Here is a 26,874-nt window from a genome sequence, read left to right as displayed (position 1 = left end):
CTAGTTTAAAACTGAATGAATTATTGAACTCAGTTACAGGATGGTTGATAGCAAAATCTACAAGGCAAGAAATCACTCAGGACAGAACATCTTCTTACTGCTTCGAGCACAATTTGAGTTAAAGTATTAAAAATAAGCAAAATTTCTATAAAGGGGATATAACAGGCTTGGACCAGTTAGCTTGCCTGAAATTCATCTTACAACAGTCATCTGATCTTTATGGAAATCAGAGACTGCTTCTATTCTGAAATAATATGGGCTGCACATGACCTGTGCTTAAATCCTGTAACAATGAAAATGTGTTCCAGCATACGATCAATAGCACTCTACATGTCACGAGAATTCAGTAATCCTGGTAAGCTGTATGGATCCAACTTTGACCTGAGACAGCAATAATAATATAGTTTAGTATGAACTGTTTCACTCCTCTGGAAGGTTTTATCACTCACTGTTTCCTATTTTATGGCAAAGCACACCACCCTCCCACATGTTTCTATCTTTGACAACATAACTTTGCCCTTTCCCTCCGGTCAGTCTTGTACTTGTTTTCTTTGTTTGCTGTTCAGTTATCTCTCCAACATTTCTAGGTATGTAAACCTCCTGTTCCACTTGAAATTTCACTAAAGGCCATTTTACTAAAAAAATAACTGCTGAGACATATTGTGGAGTGTTCTCTTTATTTTAGTTAGCCTTTACCAGTATGGTTTTATTTAAAATTATTATTTAAAATTATGGAAATGTAATAGTAATAATAAGGTTTTATTTCTATGATACCATGGTAAAAGAATACATTTTAACTAAATTCACAAGCATGCAGCACATACTGCAACATTTCTCAGTCACTTTTAAAGGTGGTAGTATTTTGAATATTAATTATTTGCACTGGAGATCTATTTTCACTGATTTTTTATTTTCTACAACAAATAATTCACATTGTCATACTTTTTTTTAGAATTTTGCCAGAGATCTCATAGTTTGACCGATCTTGCTGCTTTGTTATTGGCTAAAGTGAAGTTGCCTTTCATGTGTTTGACAATGGTGCTGCATGTGACTTCATAACTGCTTCACACAAAAATTATTTTTTATATGTTACTTACCTTATGTTGTCTGTAGTGGTAGTTAAGTAAAAACATTTGATCTCATGTTTTCAATGAAAACAGAGATCACAAAATTTCTGATGTAATGAACTTCAATAGAGATCCAGCTTAAGCAACAGCAAAACATATCAAAACATCAATAAAGAAATCTCAAATTACTTGTGTCGCATAATCCAAATGTCAGCTATCTCAATGTATGCTCACAACATTCCACACATGTATTTTTGCCAAAAATGATTTTCTGTGCTAACCAATACAAACAAATGCCTTAAGATTGCATCACCATAGTGCTAGTGTCCAAGTATCTTGATGCAATCATTTAAAAACAAACTTTTTATTGCTGTAAAAAATTAAAGAAGTGTTCTTTAAGAAGACAGGATTGTTTTTCGCTTTGAATTCTCAACTATGATTTTTGTTCTCATTTTTGGGGGCTAGATAATTTGTACTTTTCACTTCACCTCAAATAATACAAAGAGTACACAACACATGTTTCTTCGTTATTGGGGCTCGTCAGGTGTATGCACTTTTGCACTCCAATACATCTGATCATTAGGTGGTTGCCAAACAGGTAACACTTGTGGTTAGTCTTTGTATTATTTGGCAGATAATGTATAACATATCTATGATTTACTTATCGCAACTGAGAGGACGTGATGGATGTTTGCCAACTGGCCAACCAACCACAAGTGTTATCTGGTAGGTAACCACCTTATAATCAGATTGTGATTCAGACTTAAAAAAAATTATAATTCACTGATCTTCACCTTGCCAAATAAGTGAACCAGCAACTGTGGTGCAGGGTCAGAGGCTTTGCCTCAGTCCCTGACATCTGACTTTCAATCTCTGTAAGGGAATGCAAAAGTGCATACACCTTACAACCCCCAATAAGGGTGAAACACATATATTGTGTACTCTTTGTATTATTTGGCAGATACTGTATCACATATCTATGATCCTCTTCTTGCAACTGAGAGGACATAGTGGATGTTTGCCAACTGACCGAACAACCACAAGTGCTACTTGGCAGGTAACCACCCAATAATCAGATTGCGATTCAGACTTAAAAAGAATATATATAATTAGACAAATATGTAATCAGCCAATCACATGGCAGCAACTCAATGCATTTACGCATGTAGACATTGTCAAGATGTCCTGCTGAAGTTTAAGCCGAGCATCAGAATGGGGAAGAAAGGTGATTTAAGTTACTTTGAACATGACATGGTTGTTGGTGGCAGACCTGCTGGTCTGAGTATTTCACAAGGATTTTCACACACAACCATCTCTAGGATTTACAGAGAATGGTCTGAAAAAGAGAAAATATCCAGAGAGAGGCAGTCCTCTGGGCGAAAAAGCCTTGTTGATGCCAGAGGTCAGAGGAGAATGGCCAGACTGGTTCAAGCTGATAGAAAGGCATCAGTAGCTCCAATAACCACTCGTTACAACCAAGGTATGCAGAACAGCATCTATGAACACACAACATGGTAAACGTTGTAGCAGATGGGCTACAACAGCAGGAGACCACACCAGGTGCCACTCCTGTCAGCAAAGAACGGGCAACTGAGGTTACAATTCACACAGGCTCACCAAAACTGCACAACAGAAGACTGGAAAAATGTTGCCTGGTCTGATGTGTCTCAGTTTCTGCTGCAACATTCAGATGGTAGGTTTATGATATAATCTTCATCACTTTGACTAAGTAAGTGGTCTTTACAAATACATTTTTTTGTTAAAATGAATCAACTCTAACTGCATTTAACTCATCTTATTACAGTGCTTTGAGAGTTAACTATCTAATCTGCATTGCACACTGGCATTAGCAGAATTTTCAATACTATGAAAATCTACAAGCAATTGCAGGTATATAGAGAATATTTCATTAATTTAAAATGTATGAGATGTATTTTTCTCCCAAGTCATTTTAATTTCTGCCTTCCACTAGATTTGTTTGTCAAAGTAAATATGTCACAGAAATGCTCATTTGACATACTTTTGGCATATAAAGTACTTTGTAACACTGGTAAAAATAATTCTTGTTGACACCTTTTGACTACCAAGCATGATGAGAAAAGATTACATTTATTGAGTTATCCCAGTGCTTATCAGCGGGCCTCATCTCAAAGTCACCTGAAGGCTAAGTTGGATTGTTCTATTTGTGTCCCTCATAAGTGCTATAAACAGCCAGAGCTGCCTACTGAAGTGCCATTCACATGGGGATTTAGTGACTCACACCACTGTTTCTTACAGATAAAATGTTCCATTAATTTGGGTGAGTCAGCATATATGTCTTTTAACACGATTACTTCACAGATACTTCAAGTCAAGTTCATTCTTACATGTAAACATGTAAGTGTAAGTGTAACTGTAAGTGACCATAACACAATTTAGTTAAAGATTCTGTCAACTGTTTTTAATCAGCCAGTCAATTGTAGCTACCTGAGACAATTTCAATATGTAGAATCAAGTGTAAGAATAAATACTTTAATAAGGAAATACATATATTTTAGTTCTTATTGCTTCTGTTTCATAAATACAACACCCTATATTTGAATCTCATGTCATGTAGCTCCATTTGAGTGGCCATTGGGATAGTCTCATGAAACAAAAATCAGGCAATTTGAGAAGCTGTTTGGATCAAGCATATTGACCCCACATAGAAGTGGGAAATCATGACGAGGAAGAAAGAGATGACAGAATAATACCGGACAAACGTTTTGGAAAACCTCAGTTTTTCCAGTTTTTCTTCAAATTGAATCAGTTAAAATGCAATGAATGACTTCAAATGGTGAAAAGATAAGCAGTAAACTGCCAGAGGTTGAAATTTAAAGTTTAGTGTTCGCAAAAACTGTAAAGAATAAAAAAATGGGGGTGTGCTCCCCTTGACTTTCTCATATACCGAGATAAAAGGAAAAGGTATTCAGAACCACTTCCAGGTGCACAATATTTCTCAGATATCATATGTGTTTGTTTCTCATCATAACTAATTGATAATATTGATACACAATCATTTATCTCTATTTATAATCAAACCTTATATTAAAATGATATTTTTGCACATATGGAGGTTGACAACAGTGGTGGAATTTTTTTTCATGATTACATATGCATTACCTAGATTACATGCAAAGTAAAAAGAGTTATAGTCACCTAAAAACATAGAAAAAGTGTTAGTATTTTATAATATTTGTAGCAGCAAATTGCTATAGGTAAAACTGCATTTACCTATATTTAATTATGATAATGATGGCAAAAAAAAAAATCACAAATTTAAATGTATTACCAGGAACATGATGGAGACGTAGCAACTTAATGTTCCCATTACATCTTTATATTTACATGGCATGTTCAATGTTTACACGTTATTGTTAAACTGATGTTGTATAAATTAAAATAAAATAAATAATAGTTATTGAAAGAATATGTGTTACATTGAATACAGTTTTTAATATTGGGTACACATTTATATTTCCATGATACAAAAAAATCGGATGGTTGTTTAAATGAAATACTACTTCTGGTTGAGTAATTTTTCTCAAATTTCATATCTATTTGCTTTTTATCATTATAAATATACTAGCAAAATACCCGCGCTTCGCAGCGGAGAAGTAGTGTGTTAAAGAGGTTATGTAAACATATATATATATAAACATCTATACATATATATACATATCTACATATACACATATCTACATATACATATATATATATACATATATACATATATATATATACATATAAACATCCACATATATATATACATATATATATATACACATATCAACATATATATATACATATACATATTTATATATCTACATATATACACATATATATACATATCTACACATATATATAGACATACATATATACATACATACACATACACATACATATATCTATCTATCTATGTATCTATCTCTATATATATATATATATCTGAATATTTAAATCCTCGCGAAGTACTGCTTTTAAATTTTTATTAAGAAGAAAAGAAAACCTTTTTAAATTGAGGGAAAATATACCAATAACAATTTGTTAAGGATCTGTTTTTTTGTGAAGTTGCCTTCACACGGCCTCTCCGCTGTTTTATGAATGAACGCCATATAAGGTCTTCCTTTTTCATTGCTTCGCCAACGGAAGCAGCCTTTTTATTTAATCCACGGGTTGTCCGCTGTTTTTTTGTTCGTTTATTACGATTGTTATAGTTCTGTTTGTATACCACGTTGTCAGTTCAGCACTCCGGTTGTAATATGACCAAGCCGTGCAAGCACACTCTTGAGAATACAACGCATAGTTGTACAGGAGAAAAGCAATCTTGCCTCAAATCAATGGCAACCTTTTGTAGGTCTATGAACTTAATTTAAACTTTAGGTTTACACGGTGCTTTGTTTCCGACGTGCTGCATTCAGTCGATGTTGCGATGTCCACAGCTTTATTTAATGTTAGCTAAGACCCGGCACTTAAAAGTTTCTCGCTACAGCAATTTTTAATCCGTTACAAAGTCATCCAAAGTCTCGTTTATACCTCGTGTCTTCTCATTAAACTTGTATCTCGCGAATATGGTATTGCAAACGGCAGTGGTAGCGTTTCTATAAACTTAATTTAAACTTACGTTTTACACCGTGCTTTGTTTCCGCAGTATCGAAGTGATCACTCGTGCTGCATTCAGTCAGTTCACATAAGCCGCTCTCTTGTGCCTTCTCAATTGTGTAATGAATGTTTTCTTCAGCGCTCTTTGGGGCTCTTCCTTGTTTTCAGTTCACGTGATTACGTAGGAGGCGTGATGACGTGATACGCGACTCCGCCTCCTCCATTACAGTATATGGACAAAAAAGAGGTTCCAGTTATGACCATTACGCGTAGAATTTCGAAATGAAACCTGCCTAACTTTTGTAAGTAAGCTGTAAGGAATCCGCCTGCCAAATTTCAGCCTTCCACCTACACGGGAAGTTGGAGAATTAGTGATGAGTGAGTGAGTCAGTGAGGGCTTTGCCTTTTATTAGTATAGATCTATGCAAAATTTGAATCATCTGTCTGTAATTATAACCATAGTTTTCTTGAAAATGCACAAAAGTATTCAGTTAAAGTACCACTTCTGGTTGCCAGAAGTGACCCAAAAGTTGATAGGATTCCTTAATTTTTATTTAAAGCAGGGGTACACTATGTATACTATGTACACAAGAAAGTAAAACAAATATCAGAATATAACAAATCTGCGGTGGGTTGGCACCCTGCCTGGGATTGGTTCCTGCCTTGTACCCTGTGTTGGCTGGGATTGGCTCCAGCAGACCCCCGTGACCCTGTGTTCAGATTCAGCGGGTTGGAAAATGGATGGATGGATGGATGGATGGATATTACAAATGGTCCTTCTTCAGGGAACAACTAATAGGTTACATCCCACAGATGTTTTGCAGCAGTTAAAGCAAATGAATTCTTGCAAGTTGAAGCAAACAATTTGCAAAGGTGTCTCAACGTCTGTTAATTACTTAGAAACCCTCTGTCTGTCTTTATGCGGAGTTGGATCAAATTGTGTTACTACATGCTCTACTCCCTTAAAAGTTCCAGTTGAAAATTCCAGTGATAATGGCAAGAACACAGCAATTAACAAATGAATGAGACAGAGCATTATTACCCTTCATAGAGTAGGCCTTTCGTTTAGAGAAATTGCAAAGAATTCACAGTGTTGGAAGAAACTTTGACAAACCCAAAGTCACAACCCAAACAGGAGACAAGTTTCTGAGGGTCACCAGCTTGCTTGACAGACGACTCACAACACAGCAGCTACAAGTACAGCTTAACAGTGGTCAAAAAAAGCAAATCTCAGTTTCTACTGTGAAGAAGAGACTTTGTGCTGTAGGTTTGACCAGGCAAGTGGCAGTAAGAAAGCCATTTCTTAAAGGACCAAATTGGGCCTTGAAGTACCAGCTGTGGACTACTGCAGACTGACAAATGACTCTTCACAATAGAAATGGAGACTTGGTTTTTCTCTCATACTTGTACTTCTTCAGGGTAGAGCAGTGGCTGTTTCATGAATCTAGTGTCCTAGGTTTCAATCCTGTGCCAGGTTATTGTCAGTATAGAGTTTACACATTCTGCCCATGTTTCTTTGGGTTTTCCTGTGCATACTCTCTTTTTTTCCCCCACATCTCCTAAAATGTTCAGATTGGAGTAACTGCTTATTCTATGTGTGAGCATGTGTGTCTGAATGGGCCTTGAAATGGACTGGTATGCTGTCAAATGCTATTTCCTTCCAGTGCTGCCAGCCAAGATAGGCTCCTGCCACCTGCAGTCCTGAATTAGATTAAATGCATTTAAAAATATTATGGTATGGCATGGTCTTTCTACTATCCAAAATACCTTGTGCTCACCACATACTATCTCATGTGCACCACTTACTATATCATGCCCACCTCTTACTATCTCGTGCGCATCAGATATTTTAAAGTCATAACAATTAAGATTACATGCGCACCTCATACCTTGAGATCTGCACCTAATACCTTTGCATGAGACCTTTACATCATTTTCTGTGAACGCAACATACTGCTTAATAGTTTTATGTTATAAACACAGATACAATCTACAGAAATTGATATTGGCAAGTTTAAAAATTTGTATATTCAAACCTGGATCTATGAAACAGTAGCAGTAAGTAGTGATGTTTATATGAAGAGGGTTGTTTGCTAAATTTATCAGTGAGTGTGACTACTGAATGTATAATATATCTGGGCCAATGTTGGACCTTTTTGTTCTTGGATGATCTGATAGAGTGTGAATACCATGCACACGGAGTCAGAACAGATTCATCCTGTAAGGAATGTAAAAGTGAAGTCACTTGAATTTGTTTCCTAATCAAAAACAGTTGAGAATGACATTGTTTTGATGAACATTTTGCCATATTTATAAATTTCACTACTAGAAGAATATATTTTGTGAAGCCATGAAATATATAAGATATGTGTATCATTCATACTCCAAAGTGTAAGTGCTGTAATTAACTTTAAAGCTAAAGTTAGCTATTTGCAGCAATTTCTCTCTGCAACTTACAGTAATTCACAGTTACATGTTAGCTTGCTTCTTTTTCACACATGTAGGAACCATTTGTATTCCACATATTGACTGATTTTAAACTTTGCTTGTTCTAATATGGGTACACTGATCACATTTCCTGGCAAACTTGGCAAACTTCATTTTACATACCAGTTGTCTGTAATATTTAATGCACACTCTAAAGAGTTAAATCGATTTGGATGCCTTTCCTTTCAAAGTCCTGTGACAAGAGAGACTCATCCGTTAAATGTCCTTGTATGTTGCCTAGCCCAATGCAATGGATTAGTCAATTCCACCAGCAAATTTGGCACACATGCCTCTTCATATAAACAGCACTAGATTAATTAGAATATTGAAGTAGCCACTCTAAATGGTTAAATCACTTTGGCCCAATCTCATTTAACAGAAAACAGTGACAATTAAAGTGGCCTGATGCAATTTAACTCTTTAGAGTGCATTTTACATACCACAACATAAGTGAGTGTGCCAGGTTAGCCAGAAAATTAAATTAGTGTACCCACACTGGACTGAAATTCAAAATGCAGTCAAAATGTGGGATAAGAATTGCAATTGTAACTTGGGCGAATAAGAACCTAGATGGGCACTAATAAGTAAGCAAGTAGTTAACTAAACAATTTAATTATGTTTTATTATACAGCAGTGCAGTGGCTAGTGTTGCTGCTTCACTGTGCTCAGCTGAAAGTATCCAGTGTGCATGTAATATTAGCTTGTGTGACCATTAAAGTGTCTGGTGTGCAACGAGATTGTTTCCCAGGAAAAATAGACTACATCATGTCCCACAGGGGCTCCATATTTCTACTACTTTCATTGGTTTCATATAGTTTTAGTATTTTATCTCTGTTTTGTCAGTTAATTTTTTGTTGGTTTACAAAATTTTTTTTTTAATAGTAATTGTCCATCCATCCATCCATCCATCCATCCATCCTCTTCCGCTTATCCGAAGTCGGGTCGTGGGGGCAGCAGCTTGAGCAGAGATACCCAGACTTCCCTCTCCCTGGCCACTTCTTCTAGCTCTTCCGGGAGAATTCCAAGGCGTTCCCAGGCCAGCCGGGAGACATAGTCCCTCCAGCGTGTCCTGCGTCTTCCCTGGGGCCTCCTCCCGGTTGGACGTGCCCGGAAAACCTCACCAGGGAGGCGTCCAGGAGGCATCCTGATCAGATGCCCGAGCCACCTCATCTGACTCCTCTCGATGCGGAGGAGCAGCGGCTCTACTCTGAGCCCCTCCCGGATGACTGAGCTTCTCACCCTATCTTTAAGGGAGAGCCCAGACACCCTGCAGAGGAAACTCATTTCAGCCGCTTGTATTCGCGATCTTGTTCTTTCGGTCACTACCCATAGCTCATGACGATAGGTGAGGGTAGGAACATAGATCGACTGGTAAATTGAGAGCTTTGCCTTACGGCTCAGCTCCTTTTTCACCACGACAGACCGATGCAGAGCCCGTATCACTGCGGACGCCGCACCGATCCGCCTGTCGATCTCACGCTCCATTCTTCCCTCACTCGTGAACAAGACCCCGAGATACTTGAACTCCTCCACTTGAGGCTGGATCTCGCTCCCAACCCTGAGAGGGCACTCCACCCATTTCCGGCTGAGGACCATGGTCTCGGATTTGGAGGTGCTGATTCCCATCCCAGCCGCTTCACACACTTGGCTGCGAACCGATCCAGAGAGAGCTGAAGATCATGGCCTAATGAAGCAAACAGGACAACATCATCTGCAAAAAGCAGTGACCCAATCCTGAGTACACCAAACTGGACCCCCTCAACACCCTGGCTGCGCCTAGAAATTCTGTCCATAAAAGTTATGAACAGAATCTGTGACAAAGGGCAGCCCTGGCGGAGTCCAACTCTCACTGGAAACGGGTTCGACTTACTGCCGGCAATGCGGACCAAGCTCTGACACCGGTTGTACAGGGACCGAACAGCCCTTATCAGGGGGTCTGGTACCCCATACTCCCGGAGCACCCCCCACAGGATTCCCCGAGGGACACAGTCGAACGCCTTTTCCAAGTCCACAAAACACATGTAGACTGGTTGGGCGAACTCCCATAATAATAATTGTAGGCTTTGTTTTTTCCTTTAAAATAGCAAGTTTGGTGTAGATTTTCTTGAAAACAATCCCAAGACATACTAATGTTGTTCTGTTGACTTTCATTGCCCCAAAATCCTCTCAACACGTTATAAGTATTTCCATTATTTTATTATTTTTATTACCTATCTGTCTGTCTCTGTTATATAGGGTCTGACATAAAGGACATATGATGAAAGAGATTGAGAGGTACAGTGTGGTCTGCTGGCTATTCCACACTTGCACCCTCAACCAAGAAGATCTCAACCAATTAGGGAAGCCGTGATGTAATTGCACCTTTAGGGACACCTCTTCTGGTCCATCTGCTACCAAGACAGAAGAACGCTTGCCAAACTTCATCAGTATTTGACCCAAGCAGGACTAAATACATTGCTGTCAAAGTTACCTGCACTATTTTACTCCAGTAAAAGGTCATACCCTTATATAAGACTATTAAATGTGGGATATATAGTCAGGTTCATAAGTATTTGGACAGTGGCACAATTTTCATTATTTTGGCTCTGTACGCCACCACAATGGATTTGAAATAAAGCAATCATTATACGAGTGAAGTGTACACTTTCAGCTTTAATTTAAGGGGTTTACCAAAAATATCGTATGAGCTTTTTAGGAATGACAGACATTTTTTTTTAAGAACGTAATGCTCACCTTCTGTACTCATATCTGGTGTTGGAATCCATACATAAACAAGGCCAGAATCTTTGTATAACTCCATCATGGTCTCTGGACACATGGGTTCTGTCTTTTTGCGTCTACAACCAGACGAATTCTGCACAATATCCCATTCAGTCTGAAAATTCATCACAGCAGTGATTCCAAGCTCATGTTTCATTTTTATTGTTACATGTTCCATCTGACGTGGACAACTACCAAGCCAGATTCTGGGCAGAATCCTGTGAAGTAACAGAAATGGAAGACACAACAGTTATTCAAACTCAAAGCAAAGCTTGTTATTTTAAAGTATGTCAGTCCATTACCGGTCTGTTTGGATGCACATCCATTATTATGCAGTATAATAATTCACTAATGAGATTAAAAACATAACTAGCAGTGATGAGGTTTTGTTAGTGCTGTAGCATAATGATGTACCTAACAAGTATCAGATGCAACACAATACTATGCACACAGTGAAATTTAATTGAGATTTTAGGAAAATAAATGAAAGTTTTAAAATTTTAAAACCTGCTGTTGCTTCCCTCAAAATATATATTTTTCAGTCCTGCTGTGATGATTGTAGACTAAGCCTTAGCATTTAAATTGCCAATTATAGTTCTTTTGTGCACCTGACAGGCTTAAACGCTATTTTCTCCCAGTCTGCGCATCACCTGTCACTCATCCTGCACATCTAAGATTTTCACAGGCAGAAATATTTCTTTGGAAAATGACAGAATTTAATGGATTTCATAAGAATTCAAGATAACATGCTAAAATTAACAGCATATATTATGTGAAAGTACAGATAATACTGTAAAAGAAAGTGTGCTATATATGTTCTCCCCAAGTCTGTGTGGGTTTTCCTCTAAGTATTTTTTTTCTTTCCATATATTTAAAATGTGCTGTCTTAATTAACGGTAATGAAACATGTGCTAGCATAATTGCTGGTAAAATATAAAAATGAATAAACCATAATTATATGTTTTATGCATGTCTATCATAGAGGACGCTGCAGGGGTTGCCTAGCTCTGAGGGATTTCCATGGAAACCTCAATTGAAAAGGTCAGTCGACCACAGTCCAAATACAAGACTGATGAGGTTATAAATGTTACCCCAATTACTTCTTTATTTTGCATGATTATTTACACCAAACCGACTGTAGCATATCAGGCACAAAAAGATGCTACTGACTGCGAAAGTGGGGAAGAAACATTAAAATGTTGAATCATGAAAGACAGTCACAATCCCCTTTTCAACCCCAATTTATTCATACAAAGACCCAACATTACCTCACGTTTTTCATAATAACCTCTGCAGACTCAATCCAGTGCATCAATTCAAAACACCAGATTGTTAGGCATACTGTATGTTAGGGACAAATTTAATTCATTTTGCATAGCTTTTGTGGAAAATATATATATGTTTTTACCTGGGATGTACTTCTCCTGTGAAAGATGGTGACATGCATAACCTAACATCTATATTTTAAAATATTTAAAGGACATACTTCAAAGAAGAAGAGGAAAGGTAAGCAGGAATTTTGGTTTTAGTTTTTGCCTGACATTTGGCTTGTGATTTTCCTTTTGATTTTTTGTGTTTTTTTGACGTTCATGCTGTTCCTATAACTGAGTTATCTTAAAGCACCTCCTTTTTACCATGTTTTAGTTAGCCCCCCCAGCTGGGGTACAAATGCTGTTTTTATGTTTAGTTTGTCCATTGTCTTTGTTACCAGTGTTGACTATTTAGCTTCTTTATGTCAATGTGTATTGTGTTATGTTCCTTGTGTTTTGTGGGTGGTTCCCCAAGAGGTGGCTCTACCTGCTTTTCACCGCAAGGTACTGCAGCAGAGGGTATCCCACAGTACTTTGCGCTTCATTTGAGTACACTTGGTTGGTGAGTGTTTTTTATGGTTTTTCTGTACTTTTTTTAACCCTTTGCTTTGTTTTTTGACTTTGCCATTGGATTGTACATTGGAACTTTGTTTGCCTTGGAACGTCATTGTTGACAACTCCTTTTAGCCTTTTTTTTTTGCTTCACAGAGCTTCTTGTAATAGCATAAAATTTTAAAAATAAAATAAACCTATTTATTTTATTAATATCCTGTGTTTGCCCATATTACTAGCTAGGCTTTTGATGGTCATTAGTGGGCATTTTTGGAGATATTTTGGGACTTTGTGTGCTTTTCTTCAAGGTGCTTCTGAAGCATAATACTTTTGGTTTGTTTGCATTTCTGAGTCTTGTAAAGTAAATAAATAAATAAAACATGGATACCCCCAGTAGGTCAACATATTGAGAAGGTTCATCATACTTCTTTCCTAATTACAACTAATATGACAAAGCACCTATTTAATCTAGAGTAATCAACATTTTTAGAGTACATTATGGGCACAGGCAAATTACAACTATGGTTGTCTCGATTTGAGCATTGGAGAGCAAAACCAAAAGGTAGATACAATCTTTTCTAGGCTTAATCAAATATTGTAAAGATTCATTATGCATGACAGCAGGGACTGTATGTCCATCAGCTATTTGTAGAAAAATAACAGCAACAGTTGACACTGAATTGAGCAGAAAATCCTATAAGCTAGATGAAAACCCTTCCTGTGGTAAATTGTGCCATGTAACAATTTAACATAATAATGGCTGAGCTGAATATTCACCTTGGTCACAGGCCACAGGCCATAGTACACTGATACAGATGTTAATTCTAGGAATGCACATTCTCTAGCCTCAATTTACATGGTTTCATTTGTAGCCTGAACTGAAGATAAAGGGATTTGTGGGTGATTATATCATAAATTCAGCCTTAAGCATTCTTTAATGGAAAAGAATTTAGAAGAGACACCGGCATATGCAGATGTATTTCCTTTTTGCAAAAGTACTTTGTGGCCTGCAGGGGGTGCACCAGCTCCCCAAACCTGACACAAGCAGACGCACACACAAGTTTAGCAACTGGGTTTCATTTTGCTGTGGGAAACTCTTTTCTTTGGCTTTCCACCTACACAGCCCCAGTACAAAGCACAAGCACAATAATAAAGCACTTTTTGTCTTTTGTTTTTTTCTTCTCCTTATCTATCTCTCTCTTTTTTAGCCTCCACTCCTCCTCCAGCAAGTTATGTCCCTCTTCCTCCTGACTCTGGATCCTGGAGCAGCAACAGCAGCGGGCTTCTTTTATCCTGCACCTGGGAGTACTTCTGGTGGCCCATTAGTGTGGTCCAGAAGCACTTCCAGGTGAGGCGGAAGCCCAACAAAGTAAGGCTCTGTAATCTCTTCAGCACTCCCTGGCAGCAGACCCGGAACCCAACAGGGCTGAGCCATCAAATTCCAGCTCCTACAGTGCTCTGTGGGAATTTGTGGGGCTGCTGCAACCCAGGGGACTATCATCTAGCGATCCGGGGGAGATAATGCTCTGTGCATGCTCTCTCACCTGGTCCTACCTTTAAGGAGGCATCCCAGCCAGGCAAGTTTCCTGCCTGTCTGCCATACACTTATAAAATGATTATGATTATGAACAGATGAACTTAATTTTTAAGTCATGCATAATATATTAAAGACCATGATGCACAACTCTGTTTAATATATTAAACATATAATTAAGTAAATAAATATTAAGTAAAATGTAAAGTATAGTTAAAACAAGTAGCCTATGTAAATTAAATTAAATGGTGTACAATTAAGAGTGTAATATAAAATTTAATGCTAATAAAATCTAGAATTTAGTGAAAAGAACACAGTCATGCGCCAATTAATGTCCAAGTTTAAGTGATTCCTGCTAATGGCTGTGGGCCATAGGGAAACAACAGGGAAATAATTTTCTAGAAATTGCCAAAAACACAGTCACAGTAATACATTTTACATTATTATTTCACAGGGTCTCATATTTTTTGACTCTTAAAGGGCTAATTTTAATGTATTAGCCCACACTGCCTTCCTTACACCAGTGTTTCTCAACCTTTATGGTCCCACAACCCAGTTTTGCCTTTTTACATTCATTGATGATCTGCTCAAAGCATAAAGGCAACAGTTGCTGAGTGCACCCATGCTGCAATGGAGGGCTTGGAAAGATTCACTGCAGAAGTGCAGTCTCTAGTTAAAAGAGGCTATCCATATTTTGATCAGACAGTTCAAGAGGAACTGGCAAAGGAAGTCTTTATTCGGGGCCTTACCCTACCTTCAGTGTGACAACAGGTTTGATTTGCAAAGCCAACATTGCAGCAAGCTTTACAGATTGTGCAAGAGGCTGAACAGGTGCTAACAGAAGATTGCCCACTTGCAACTCCACAGCTGAGAGGACCACGGTTTAACTAGATGGGTGGAGCATTGTCAAAAGTCAACAGATACAAGAAAGTGTGCATGAGCAGGAGCAATCAGCAACACACATGATAGCACCATTCACTGAAGCATGAAGGCATTTGTGCCAAGGGAAACCACCTTTATGCTATCACTGTGATAGAGTAGGTCATCTGAAGCACTTTTGTCCAGACAAAAATAAAGAAAAGTAGAGCCCATGAAACAACAAGAAGGAAACAGCCAGGGACCTGTCTGCAAGGACAAGTTATTCCACCTCTGATGCAGGTCAGCAGATTAGGAGAAGGAACATACTGACATATTCATACATGGATAGGTGGAGTTGTCTGTAAGGCCATAATTGACACCGGTTCAGCTACTACTATTGTCAGACCTGACTTATTGACGAAGAGGTCAAGGTTGCAAGATGGCACTGACTGATATGGCTGGCCATTTGCTTGTCTCTTTAATTTATGTTTTAATTACATTTTTATGTGCTATTATATCACTTATGTGTTATCATGGTGTTGAGATTGCCCTCCTGAAAGTATTTAATGACCTCTCTCTTATTGCTGACTCAGATGGGGCAGCAGTCCTTGTCCTTCTAGATTTGGCTTCTGGCACTATTTATCATGAGATCTTGCTGTTGCAGCTTGAGCATCTGGTGGGGCTTAAAGGGGCTGCTCTTAGCTGGTTCAGGTCATATCTTACTGGTAGACACTTCTCAGTTACTTTCAATTCTTCTTTTTTGTCTGCTGCTCCTGTTAAATGTGGTGTTCCTCAGGGATACATTTTGGACAATATTTCATTTTCTGTATATCTTCATCCTATAGGAGCTATTTCTAGGAAGTTTAGTATTTCTTTTCACTGTTATTCTGATGACATGCAGGTTTATGTTCTTGTGTGTAATTCTTCAATGAATTGGCTGAACAATTATCTTGTACTGTAGAACTAAGATGCTGGATGGTTGACAGTTTTCTTGATCTAAATCAAAATAAAACAGAAGGGGTTATAGTTGGTCCTGCAGCCAATGTTCAAATTGGTTTTGAACTTCTTGTCTGTTTCATGCACATTTGTAAACCTGAAGTTCAAAATCTTGGGCTTATTTTTGACAGTAACCTTTCTTTTGAGAAAGAGATTAATTATGTGGTCAAGAATTCAAGAGAATTCAAGAATTATGGTAAGCTTCATCTTCTAGGTAAGGGTATGCGTTTTTTCTCTCCTAGGGATCTTGAGAAAGTTACTCATGCTTTTATCTTTTCTTGGTATGATTACTGTAACTAACTGTATTCTGGGATCACTAAATCCCTGATATGCAGGTTGCCATTGGTTCAGAATGCTGCTGCTCATTTTTTGGTTGGGGCAAAAAAGTTTGCTTTTGTATCCCCAAATTTTAGCCTCTTTACACTTGCTGCATGTCAGTTTTAGAATTAATTTTAAAATTTTGCTGTTGTTTTTTAAATCACTACATGGGTATGCTCCCACCTATTTATCTGAATTGTGTGTTATACACCAGCCATCTAGAGAGCTCCATCTGATTGCAGGGTCTGCCTGGTTCTCATTGTTGGATCTGACAAGTGGACATTGGCAGGTGGCACTGACCCCGGAAGCAAAGGAGAAGACTGCATTTACAACTGGCAAAGATTTGTGGCAGTTTCGGGTCATGCCCTTTGGATTATGCAACACACCAGCCACTTTTGAGGGATTGATGGACAAGGTGTTGGCTGATATACTGGGCTCCCAATGCCTTGTTTATCATGATGATTTGCTGTAGCATGGGAAGACATTTGTAGAAGCTCTAGACACTCCTGAGAAGTGCCACCTGCTGAGACAAGAGGTGTCTTTCCTTGGGCACCCTGTGAGTGGCCAGTGGAATACTACTGAAGAGAACAAGGTGGCCGCAGTGCAGAGGTGGCCTAAACCACAAAACCAGTGACAAGTCAAGGAATTCCTGGGGCTGGCTTTTTACTATCGGCACTTTGTGCCTGCATTTGCCACCATTGTAGCGCCTCTACATCATCTGCCATGCCAGGGTGCAGTTTTCCAATGGGGTGAAGATCAGCAGACTGCTTTCACTAATCTTAAGAAGGCTCTTTGTCAGGCTCCCGTTTTAGCATCCCCAAAGGTGAGTTTGCCATTTTTGCTCGATATTGATTCCAGCAATGTTGGGATTGGAGCAGAGCTGTCGCAAAGTCATTTAAAGGGGAGGGGGTTGTGGCTTACTACAGGTGGGCCCTAAGTCAACCTGAGATGAACTATTCTGTGACCCACAGAGAACTGCTGGAGTAGTGGAATCCACTCAGCACTTTTTACAGTATGTGGCCTGCACTTTTTGGTGCAAACCGATCATGCCGCCCTTTAGTGGCTATTCACCTTTTGGGGAACCCAATGATTCAGTGACTGGATTGCCTCCAGGTATTCTAGTTTACAGTAGAACATCAGTCTGGTGACCAGCATCACAACACAGATGTTCTGTCTCTGCAGCTTTGTCAAGTAGAGCACTACGCACATTATGAACAGCAGGAGAATCAACGGGAAGAACAACTGAGGATGAGTGCCCCTTGCTGCCAGGTGTTAGTCAAACACAAGAGTGAGGAAGAGTGTCGGGCTATCCAAGAGACCAATCCAGAGCTGAAGCTGATCCTCTGTTGGCTGGAGGAAAGATGGAGCGTACAGTATATGGTTCTCCAGGTGCTGGACACATTGGCATTACCAAGTACCTGAGTGGGTTGTGGCAGGCATTTATTGGGGCAGTAGTCAGGATTATTGTAGACGGTGTCATGACTGCATGGCGAGGAAGGGCCCATCATAGCAGTCCAATGTGCCTCTGCAGCAATATCAGGTGGAGGCCCCTGATATTCTTGGACTGTTCCTTCATTCCTGTTGAGGTAACTGCTATGTACTGATTGTAATAGATTACTTTACAAAGCTGACACTGTGGCAAAGACTCTCATTGGGGGAGTTTTCAGCAGATTTGGGGTGCCAGCTGAAATGCACTCAGATCAGGACAGGAACTTTGTGAGTCAGGTATTCCAAAAGGTCTGCCAACAACTGGGTATTCGGAAGACCCGCACCACCCCCAATGCTCTGTCAGAGTGATGGGCTGGGGGAGCGATTCATACAGAAAATGACAATGCAACTAGCCCTAACCACATCTTATCTTATCTGCCATGAGTGAACAGTCACTTCTGAAAATGTTTTTCAAAGAGTAAAACACAAATGTTTTCAACCATTTTAATTGTGCTTGCTTCAAAGGGGGCCACAAAAAGCACCCTTGACATAAGATTGTATTTCTCATTAAAATACTGGATGGTAGTAGATATGAAAGTGGATTTCCTAAAGTTTTCGGTCCAAATATCAGTTGTGACAGCATAGCCATAATTATCTAGCATTTTATGTACAATGTCCCTTCTCCAATTTTGGTTTTTTTCCGCTATGTGCCATGATACTATCATCGAATGAGGCAGTATCTCTTAAAACTTCAGACTTTCCAATTATGGCTGTTGTATTAACTAGATACTGTGCAAGTTGAATATAGCCCATACCAGATACTGTGTCGTAAGGCCTTATAACCTTGCAAACAAAATCCACATATTTATCCAGTGCTTCACTTTTAGCATTAGCTGTTACTTTTGACAGGTTTGACAACTATATAAGTTTAGTTTGACCCTTCGTTACTGCATAAGTATGGCACTTTGAACCTGAGGTGCCACACTTATGTCCATGAATACCAGCACTTTCACACATTTATTGCAGCAAGCAAATGGCAGTTGGTTGCCATCACTACCAATAACAATTGAAAATGACTACCAAATGTCAGACTTCCCTTTAGTAATTTTTGCACACTTGTACTCTCCTTTTTATAATGCTGTTTCTACCTCTGTGGATGTAAGGCTGCTCTCGCGCTCTACCATCTTGGGAAGACTGCACACACGAAAGTAAATGCATGCATCCTAACTGCTTAGACAAATATATATAGATACAGTATATATTTTATATATATATATATATATATATATATTGTGACATGCATGCACATGGGGAATAACTTAAGGGCTTGAGTGATTGTAATTTTCCACCAAGACATGAGGTGGCGCCGTGCAATAATGATCACTCTTCTCATCCCTCTGCAAAAAAGAAGACTGATTCTGTTCCACCTATGATATCACTTACAGGGGCCAATCACCTGGACCCGTCGCTTCCTCCCAGAATGTCTCTTAAATCGAGACGACTGTCTGCAATACTGAAAATCAGTCCCAAATCGCAGACAATTGCATTGGGTCCCATAGGACTAGTTTAAAGCCTTTTTTTCAGTTTAATTAGCCTTGCATCATAACCCTATGCCATGAACTAGACCTGAATAGGGTGTTGTTCATTACATGAGAATAATTTAGGGCAGTTCAACTTATTGGTGCAGTATCATATAGTAAAATTAAAAGTATTTGTTGCCATTTTGCTGGTACAAAAACTTGTAGTAACAATTTGGAATATGAAAGAAATACACAGCAGACACAAAATACTAAAAAAGTAAAAACATACACTTCATAATGAAATTATAAATGAAAATAAATAAATCAGGGGTTAACATGTTAAATGAATTATAACAAGTAACAATCTAAGTAACTGAACGGATGGTCAATACCACTAAATCAGTAGTGCAGGCTTATTGATTGTGCAGGTTCTTACATACTGAAGGGTTGTTCACAGATCAAGCAGATGACTGCATGTAAGTTAGCAGCTGTCACACACATGCGAGTGGGAGGCAGCTGAAGGGCTTATGTAATTGTAACAACTTGTCCGACCAGGGTGCGGAGGGGTGCACTAACTGTCTTTCTCAGTTCCCTACAGACCGTTCCTGGGAAATCCCGCCAGGTGCCAAAGCCCAGAGGAAGACAATTCTGGTCCCGGCCCTGAGTGTGACATCACTTAAGGTCCCCGCCACAAGGGTGACATCACTTCCAGTCCTCGCCCTGAGGGCAACATCACTTCCGGTCAACTCTCCATAAAACCTTCCTGCAATGTCTGGAGTCATTTTTTGTGACACAGTTTAATAACTTGCAGGTAAGAATAGAAAGAAGATTAGGTAGTTGACTCTTTACAAAGAATTTGATACCTAGGATGCCCAAATTAAGTAAGACAGTACAGTATAGTATTATTAAATATAGAGAGATTTGATATAAAATATATAGAGTGGGCATGAACCTTATTTCCTTCCTGACAACAACAAAAAAAAAAATGGTGCCAGTAGCCTTAGTCCAGTTCAGGCAAGACAGAATAAAGAACACAAGATGCACAAGTAAAAATGATTATTAATTAAGAAAAAATAAAGCATCTATTTTTGCAAGGCCACATACTGTATGAGGGTCATTATACATTATATGAGGGCTGAATAGTTTCCTGTAGCACATTCAAGTGCATATTGTGCTACAGATCTAATATAAGGGCAATGATCCATTAAACAAATTGTGACTGATTAAAAAGGATGATGACATTTTTTTATTTGCAACATAATGATTCTCATATAAGCATTCAATAATTATCTGAGTGTTAAATAAAATGATTCAGACTGATACTGGAACACCAATGCATCTGGATAAATTCAGGAAACAGCAAATGTACATTACTATGAAATAGGAAAGCATTTTTATGAGCAGCACAGGAAATAAAAAGTTGTCATGAGAACAGGTTTGTTTGAAGTGTGGAGTGGAGTGGACTGTAGCTGATGCTTCTGCTAGCCACATCCTGCTAGATGTCATGTAGGCATTTCTGGGAGACTGCAGCCATGGCTGTGCATTCCTCCCTGCCACAAAATGTCCATTGACAGGCTCTATGATTTTTTGCTGTCCTAACCTTAACACGTAATGCAGGTGACATTCTATTGCCATGGATAGTACCCCATATACTGATACCTGTTCTTCTAGTGATGTGCATAGCCTTGCATGTAAGTTCTATGTGCAAAACAATGGTCATCAGCTCTCTGAAAGGAGTGTGATTCATAACTAAAGAAAGCATAACACTGATCCACATCAATCCAGAACATTTAAGTCTGAGACTGGTTCAGAACCCTTGACAATCAACCATCAATGGCAACTGTGGTAAAAGAAACCATGAATAAAGCCCAGCTTCTGTGATTTATCTCCTAGTGGTGCAAAGGTGTTATCTGTAGATGGTGAAAATCCCTACAAAAGGTCTGTCACATGATCCAATGGTCCTACCTTGCTTTTGTGACTCAAGGTCTCCCACATCTTTTCTTTAACCATTTTCACTAGAATGTTCCTGCTGCTACATACAGTATGCATGGCTAACATAAATAACAAAACATCCAGCTGACCACCTGACACCATAAAGATATGAAATGTTCAATCCACATTAAACCTCATTCAATTTATGTGCAAATTATCAAAATGCAGCATCCTGGATTTTCTGTAACCACAGTACAAGTGTCCCAGGGTCCTTGTGACTTGACCTTGTCCTGTTCCTGCTATTTGAGGCTGAGCCAGACACATGACCATCTAGTGAAAAGAGTGAACACAATGAGCATACGCACCTGATGATTTTTATATTAAGTGGTAGGACCCCAGATCATAGGTGCAAATATTTGGATTGTAAAGTCCAATATTTAAGAAGAAATTATGGCTTACTGACTAGGTTTAACCTGTAAAGGACAACATTAATCATTAACCTTGGTGCAACAGCAGATCATATAACTTTACCAAATAATGGAATACATCGTTTATATCTTATTTATTTAGCTGTATTTCATGCAAAGTGCTCTGAGAAGCTGTTCTTCTTTAAAGCCACTATCCTAAAAAACATGAAATTTTTCTAATATGAAATTAAGAGAACTGGAGGAGAAAATCTGCAGACTGTTCAGTGTTTGGAAATTATTTAAATGGTTTACTTCATTAAATGCTGCTGCTGCTACTTTCAGATGACCTCCCCACACCACAAAATTACAGAAATCTTACAGGTATAAGGACAGTATGGAACACTGTTTGCAATTTTACCTTGAAAAGTGCATGGCTTGATAGTCTGCGATGTTAAAATAAAAATCTGTAGTGTGCTTCATCTCATTGGTGTAGCCTGTCATTTCAATCCAGTGTCCAATTGGATGACAGTAAACGCCGTCCACCACATTGCACTCATTGTAAGTGCAGCATCTGTCATGATGAGGTCCATTGCCTAAAAAGGAACAATAAAAAATATATTCTCTTAATATTTGGTACACTGTGTTAATCCCTAAGGGAAAATTGCCTTTTTGCATGACCTTTTGGAACTCAGAGTACGGGATCAACCATTAAACAGCGTTCCAGGAGCAATTTTCTGGTTAAGGGCTTTGCTCAAGGGCCCAACAGAGTAGAATCCCTTCTAGTAGTAACGGAATTTAAACCAGCAACCTTCCAGATATCAGCACAGATGCTTAGCCTCAGAGCAACCACTCCACCTTTTAATAGTAATGTCCAAATTAATACTAATAAAAACCCACTGATCCCATAAGGCAATGAAGAAAGCCAAGATAAGCCAGTGGGCATTGTGGTTTAGTGGCAAAGAAAGTGGGCAATAAAGTAGAAGGCATTTCTAATTGTGTGATTGAGGACAAGTATCTTATATTGTTTGTCCTCTAGTTGCATGATGTATATTGAACACATTTTTCTGTACTTATAATGTGCCTTGGAGTGGTGTTCACTGTAAAAATGCTATGTAAAATAATTCTGTCATTTAGTCCAGATAAATGATTTGTCATTATATTTTACAGGACAATGAAAAATATTTGTTGCTAGTCCTGACAGTGGAAAAAACTCAAAAAGGCAGTGACAATATGGTTCATGGTACACTGTAGCACACAGATTACTAAAAAAAGCAAATTAACATTATTTACTTGATATTTTAAGAATTTAAATTGACATTTCAAAACTAAAACTAAAATGAAATAAGACAAATACAGTATGTACCCTAAAATACATTAATGAAGTGCATGTAAAGCATTAAAAATGTTAAATAAAAATGTATGTATAGCAGAGTAGTACAATTACACATTGCTGCCTACTGTTCAATATATTCAGTAAACATACTGTAGCATGGCAAGATCTGTAAGAGCATGGCACCTGCTGTGTTCCTTCAAGAAGGAAAACATAGAAGATACAAAATGATGATGCTGGAGAAGCCTAAAATTTTACTAACACAAAAAAAAATCTTTTTCTTTCTTTCTTTCTTTCTTTCTTTCTTTCTTTCTTTCTTTCTTTCTTTCTTTCTTTCTTTCTTTCTTTCTTTCTTTCTTTCTTTCTTTCTTTCTTTCTTTCTTTCTGTCTGTCATCACTCATTACCCATGCCTGCTCTGAACCTGTTTACTCCAATTTTAATCTGGAATGGGGAGTCAGTCCAACCCAGGGGACACTCATGATTAATTACACTGGATGAATTTGAAGGTGCCAGTCAACTTAACCTGCCTGTCTTTGGGACAAGGAGGGAAACAGGAGAAAATGCAAACAGACAAGTAAAATGTACAAACTCGAAACAGGCAATTCCTGGAATTTGCAGCCATGGCTCTGGAGTAATTGTAATCATATAGTAATCATATCTACCATACACACGTCTCATTAATACCATGCATTATGTCTACATTCTACTGTCAAAACTATAATTAGGTCCTCTTTGATGGATGATGAATATAAAACATATGTTTATTGAAGAGGCCAAAGCTTCAAAAAAATCAAAGATAATAAGCACAATACAAAGGAAAATGACAAAATTAAAGAAAAGTGAAAAAACTGTAAACAGCAAGAATGCAAGTTTCTTTCTAAAACACCTCCTAATGGTGTGTCTTTCAAGGGGTGCAAAAGGAGCATAACATTTAAAAAGCATGCAATAAGAATCACGTGGAATGAAGTTTATAAATACCTGGAGAATCAAAAATATTAGGGTGGAAAACAATTCAAAAGAAAAAAAAATTGTTGTTTGTGCAAATCAACATGCAGCACATTACCACCCTCTGGAGCCACGATTAGTGAGTATAGCTATCCTATCTCAAAATCTATTATTCTTACATGAAAAATCTCAGAACACATTGAACATATTTCACTAATAGGATGAATATTAAGTTTCATTTAAATGCTGGTTTTGGTAACATTTTACAACAACTTTACTAGTATTTAGAAAATGTTCTACAACTGTATGTACATTTAATTAAGTTACAGTGCTAGTTACTTGATGACTGATAAATGGTAACTGATGATTGATAAAAGTCCCAGAAGCTTCTTGTGTGGAGTTTGCACATTCTCTCAATGTCAATGTGGGTTTCCTCTGGATGCTCTTGCATCTTCCCATAGTCAAAGGACCTGCAGGTTAGGCAAATTACCAATGCTAAACTAACTTCAGCGTATGTTTGTGTGTGTGTTTATTCTGCAATAGACTGGCACTCTGCCTAGGAACTGTTCCTGCCTTACACCCAGTGCTTGCTGGGATAGACTCCAGCTCCCCATGGCTCTGATTTGGATAAGAAGGTTTGGAAAATTGAAATGGAATTTTTTTTCTTCAGTGATGAAACATACAGATGACCTATAATTACACTAAGTGCAGAATGGCACTATATAATATGTTGTGTAATCAGGTTTGGTTATTTAATTGTGGCTGTGACACAAACACTTTTTATGAAGTGTAGTTATAATGGAAGTAAAGTCTGAGTCTCCTGAAGGCCAGTTTAGTTTTAGAGTTATGGCCTATACTGCCAGCATTGTGTTCAATGCAGGGGATTATACTGGTGTAAAAGGAATAGACTCAACACACTTAAAAAGGTTTGGGGTAGCCACCCGTATTTTATTCCTGACTGCAAAAGTTTCTTTAAATAGTACAGAGATGTTCACAGTACAGAGTCCAAAACAGAACTGTCGATGGTTTGTAAAGATGGCGGCTTTAAGGTATTGGACAGGAAGTGACATAAGGGAACCGGAAGTGATGTTCTTCAGATGTCAGATTGGGTGCTGGAAGTGATATTCTTCTGGGCGCTGGAACCGGAAGTGATTTTCTTCTGGGCACTGGAACTGGAAGTGACATCATCAGCTCTGAATCAGACAGGTTTTCCCGTGGCTGGTCTATAGAGATATCAGAAGAAGGTTTATTGCACCCCACCACCCCCTGGCCTGGCGTGGAATTACCTTTGCTTGGTCCATACAACGTCCTCCTAATCGCACGTGTGTGACACTGGGAAGGCCTTAACTATTCAACTGCTTTGACATGCATATTGTCTACATGTAGTTGAATCTCAAATACCATACATACTGTACAACTTGGCTAAAGATAATCTGACATCTCTGCCCACACCAAACTGGCACACCACCTGAGGTTGTTCTGTACCTTGGGCTCAGTGCTGTCAGGATAAGCCCAGGCTCTTGGAAACTGTGATATGGAAAAAGTAGATTTACAAAACTAACTGATGGATGTTACATTAGCATTGCAAGACTATAGCAACCACCAATACTCAATCTGTTCTTCTGCACAATCATACCTACACATATAAATCTAGAATTACAGTATGTTCAAAATCCTTAGGTGCTAGCAATGACTCTGTACTCTATACTCTCTTTGTCAAGGGAGGTGATTTTCTCTGGTTGATATTCCTTTCTACAGAGGTCCTTTCATTACACACCTCTACCTCAGACGTTCACTAGGTCTTCAAATGCTTATCACCAGTTACTACTTCATGACCTCTTTATTGATGCACGCGGAGGCTTGCCAAAGGCTATTTGTAAATAAATGTTAAATTAACATATCACTCTGTACAATTGTGTATATACCTCTGTCAATTGTGTTAACAAATAGTCCAAAGATTTTATTAAAACCTGCTTTAGCACAACAATAGAAGATTTCCATTTTGTTCTACAGTCAGAAAATGTTAAAAACAATTTAGGTGCCTAAAAAATTGATTTAAATATGAGAAAAGGTGTTTCTTTAGTAACTGTTGAAGAAAGATGAAAAGGCTAAAACATTGATGCCACTAGCAAGGAGGATATATTGGCAACTAGAAGAGTATGAGCATATTGGAGGGATAAATTATACAGTATGGAATTTTTGAATATGCTGCTTGGCATTCTCAAGTTAGAAAAATATGGCCAGATATTTAAAGGAGGTGGAAAGAACAAAGGAAGTAGGCTAATGAGGACCACTGGAAAAACAGAGATAATTAAAGATAAAAAACTGAATGAATTTACTCCTCCTCAGTTCCCATCATCTTCATTATTGCATATTTTTTCCCTACTTTATTTTTGCATTTACAGTTAGATTACATTACTCGTGATACTTTAATGATTCCTCTATGGAAGACTGCAGTAATTCAAATTTATCCATTTCAATTCTTTTTATACTGACTGTAATCAAATCAAAAACAGGCAAAATGCCAAGAAGACATTTGAAGTGCTAAGTGCCTAGAAGCCAAGGTCAGAATATATGAGAATACTGGAATGCTTGAATAGGACCTCAGCACTTAGCACTGATTGTTTAGTATTTCTGGAACTTTACTAAGCTAATAATGACCAAGCTCCAGTTATTCAGTACAGCTCTCATCAATATTGATCACAATTAAAAGGTCTGGCAAAGTAAGAAATCTGCTACAGAAAGGCCACATTTAAAGCTGCAGGTTTGGGGTGCAGTGGTTCCTGCTGCTACTCCACTATTTTAGGGA

At 38.3% G+C, this 26,874-nt stretch overlaps 1 protein-coding gene across 1 annotated transcript in view; it reads right to left on the bottom strand.

Moving 5' to 3' along the window:
* Positions 1-26,874, bottom strand: part of epm2a (EPM2A glucan phosphatase, laforin) — a 187,719-nt gene that overhangs the window by 16,697 nt on the left and 144,148 nt on the right. Inside the window, exons 2-3 of the mRNA XM_028797889.2 lie at positions 22,208-22,382; positions 10,908-11,152 (exon numbers count right to left, since the gene is read on the bottom strand). Of these exons, the coding sequence (XP_028653722.1) occupies positions 10,908-11,152; positions 22,208-22,382 (420 nt within the window). The remainder of the gene's footprint in view (positions 1-10,907; positions 11,153-22,207; positions 22,383-26,874) is intronic.

Source organism: Erpetoichthys calabaricus, chromosome 3, assembly GCF_900747795.2.
Source record: "Erpetoichthys calabaricus chromosome 3, fErpCal1.3, whole genome shotgun sequence".
In the NCBI taxonomy this organism is placed as follows: Eukaryota; Metazoa; Chordata; class Cladistia; order Polypteriformes; family Polypteridae; genus Erpetoichthys; species Erpetoichthys calabaricus.
Note: the sequence above shows the minus strand (reverse complement) of the source record. Positions and strands in the feature narration are given on the sequence as shown.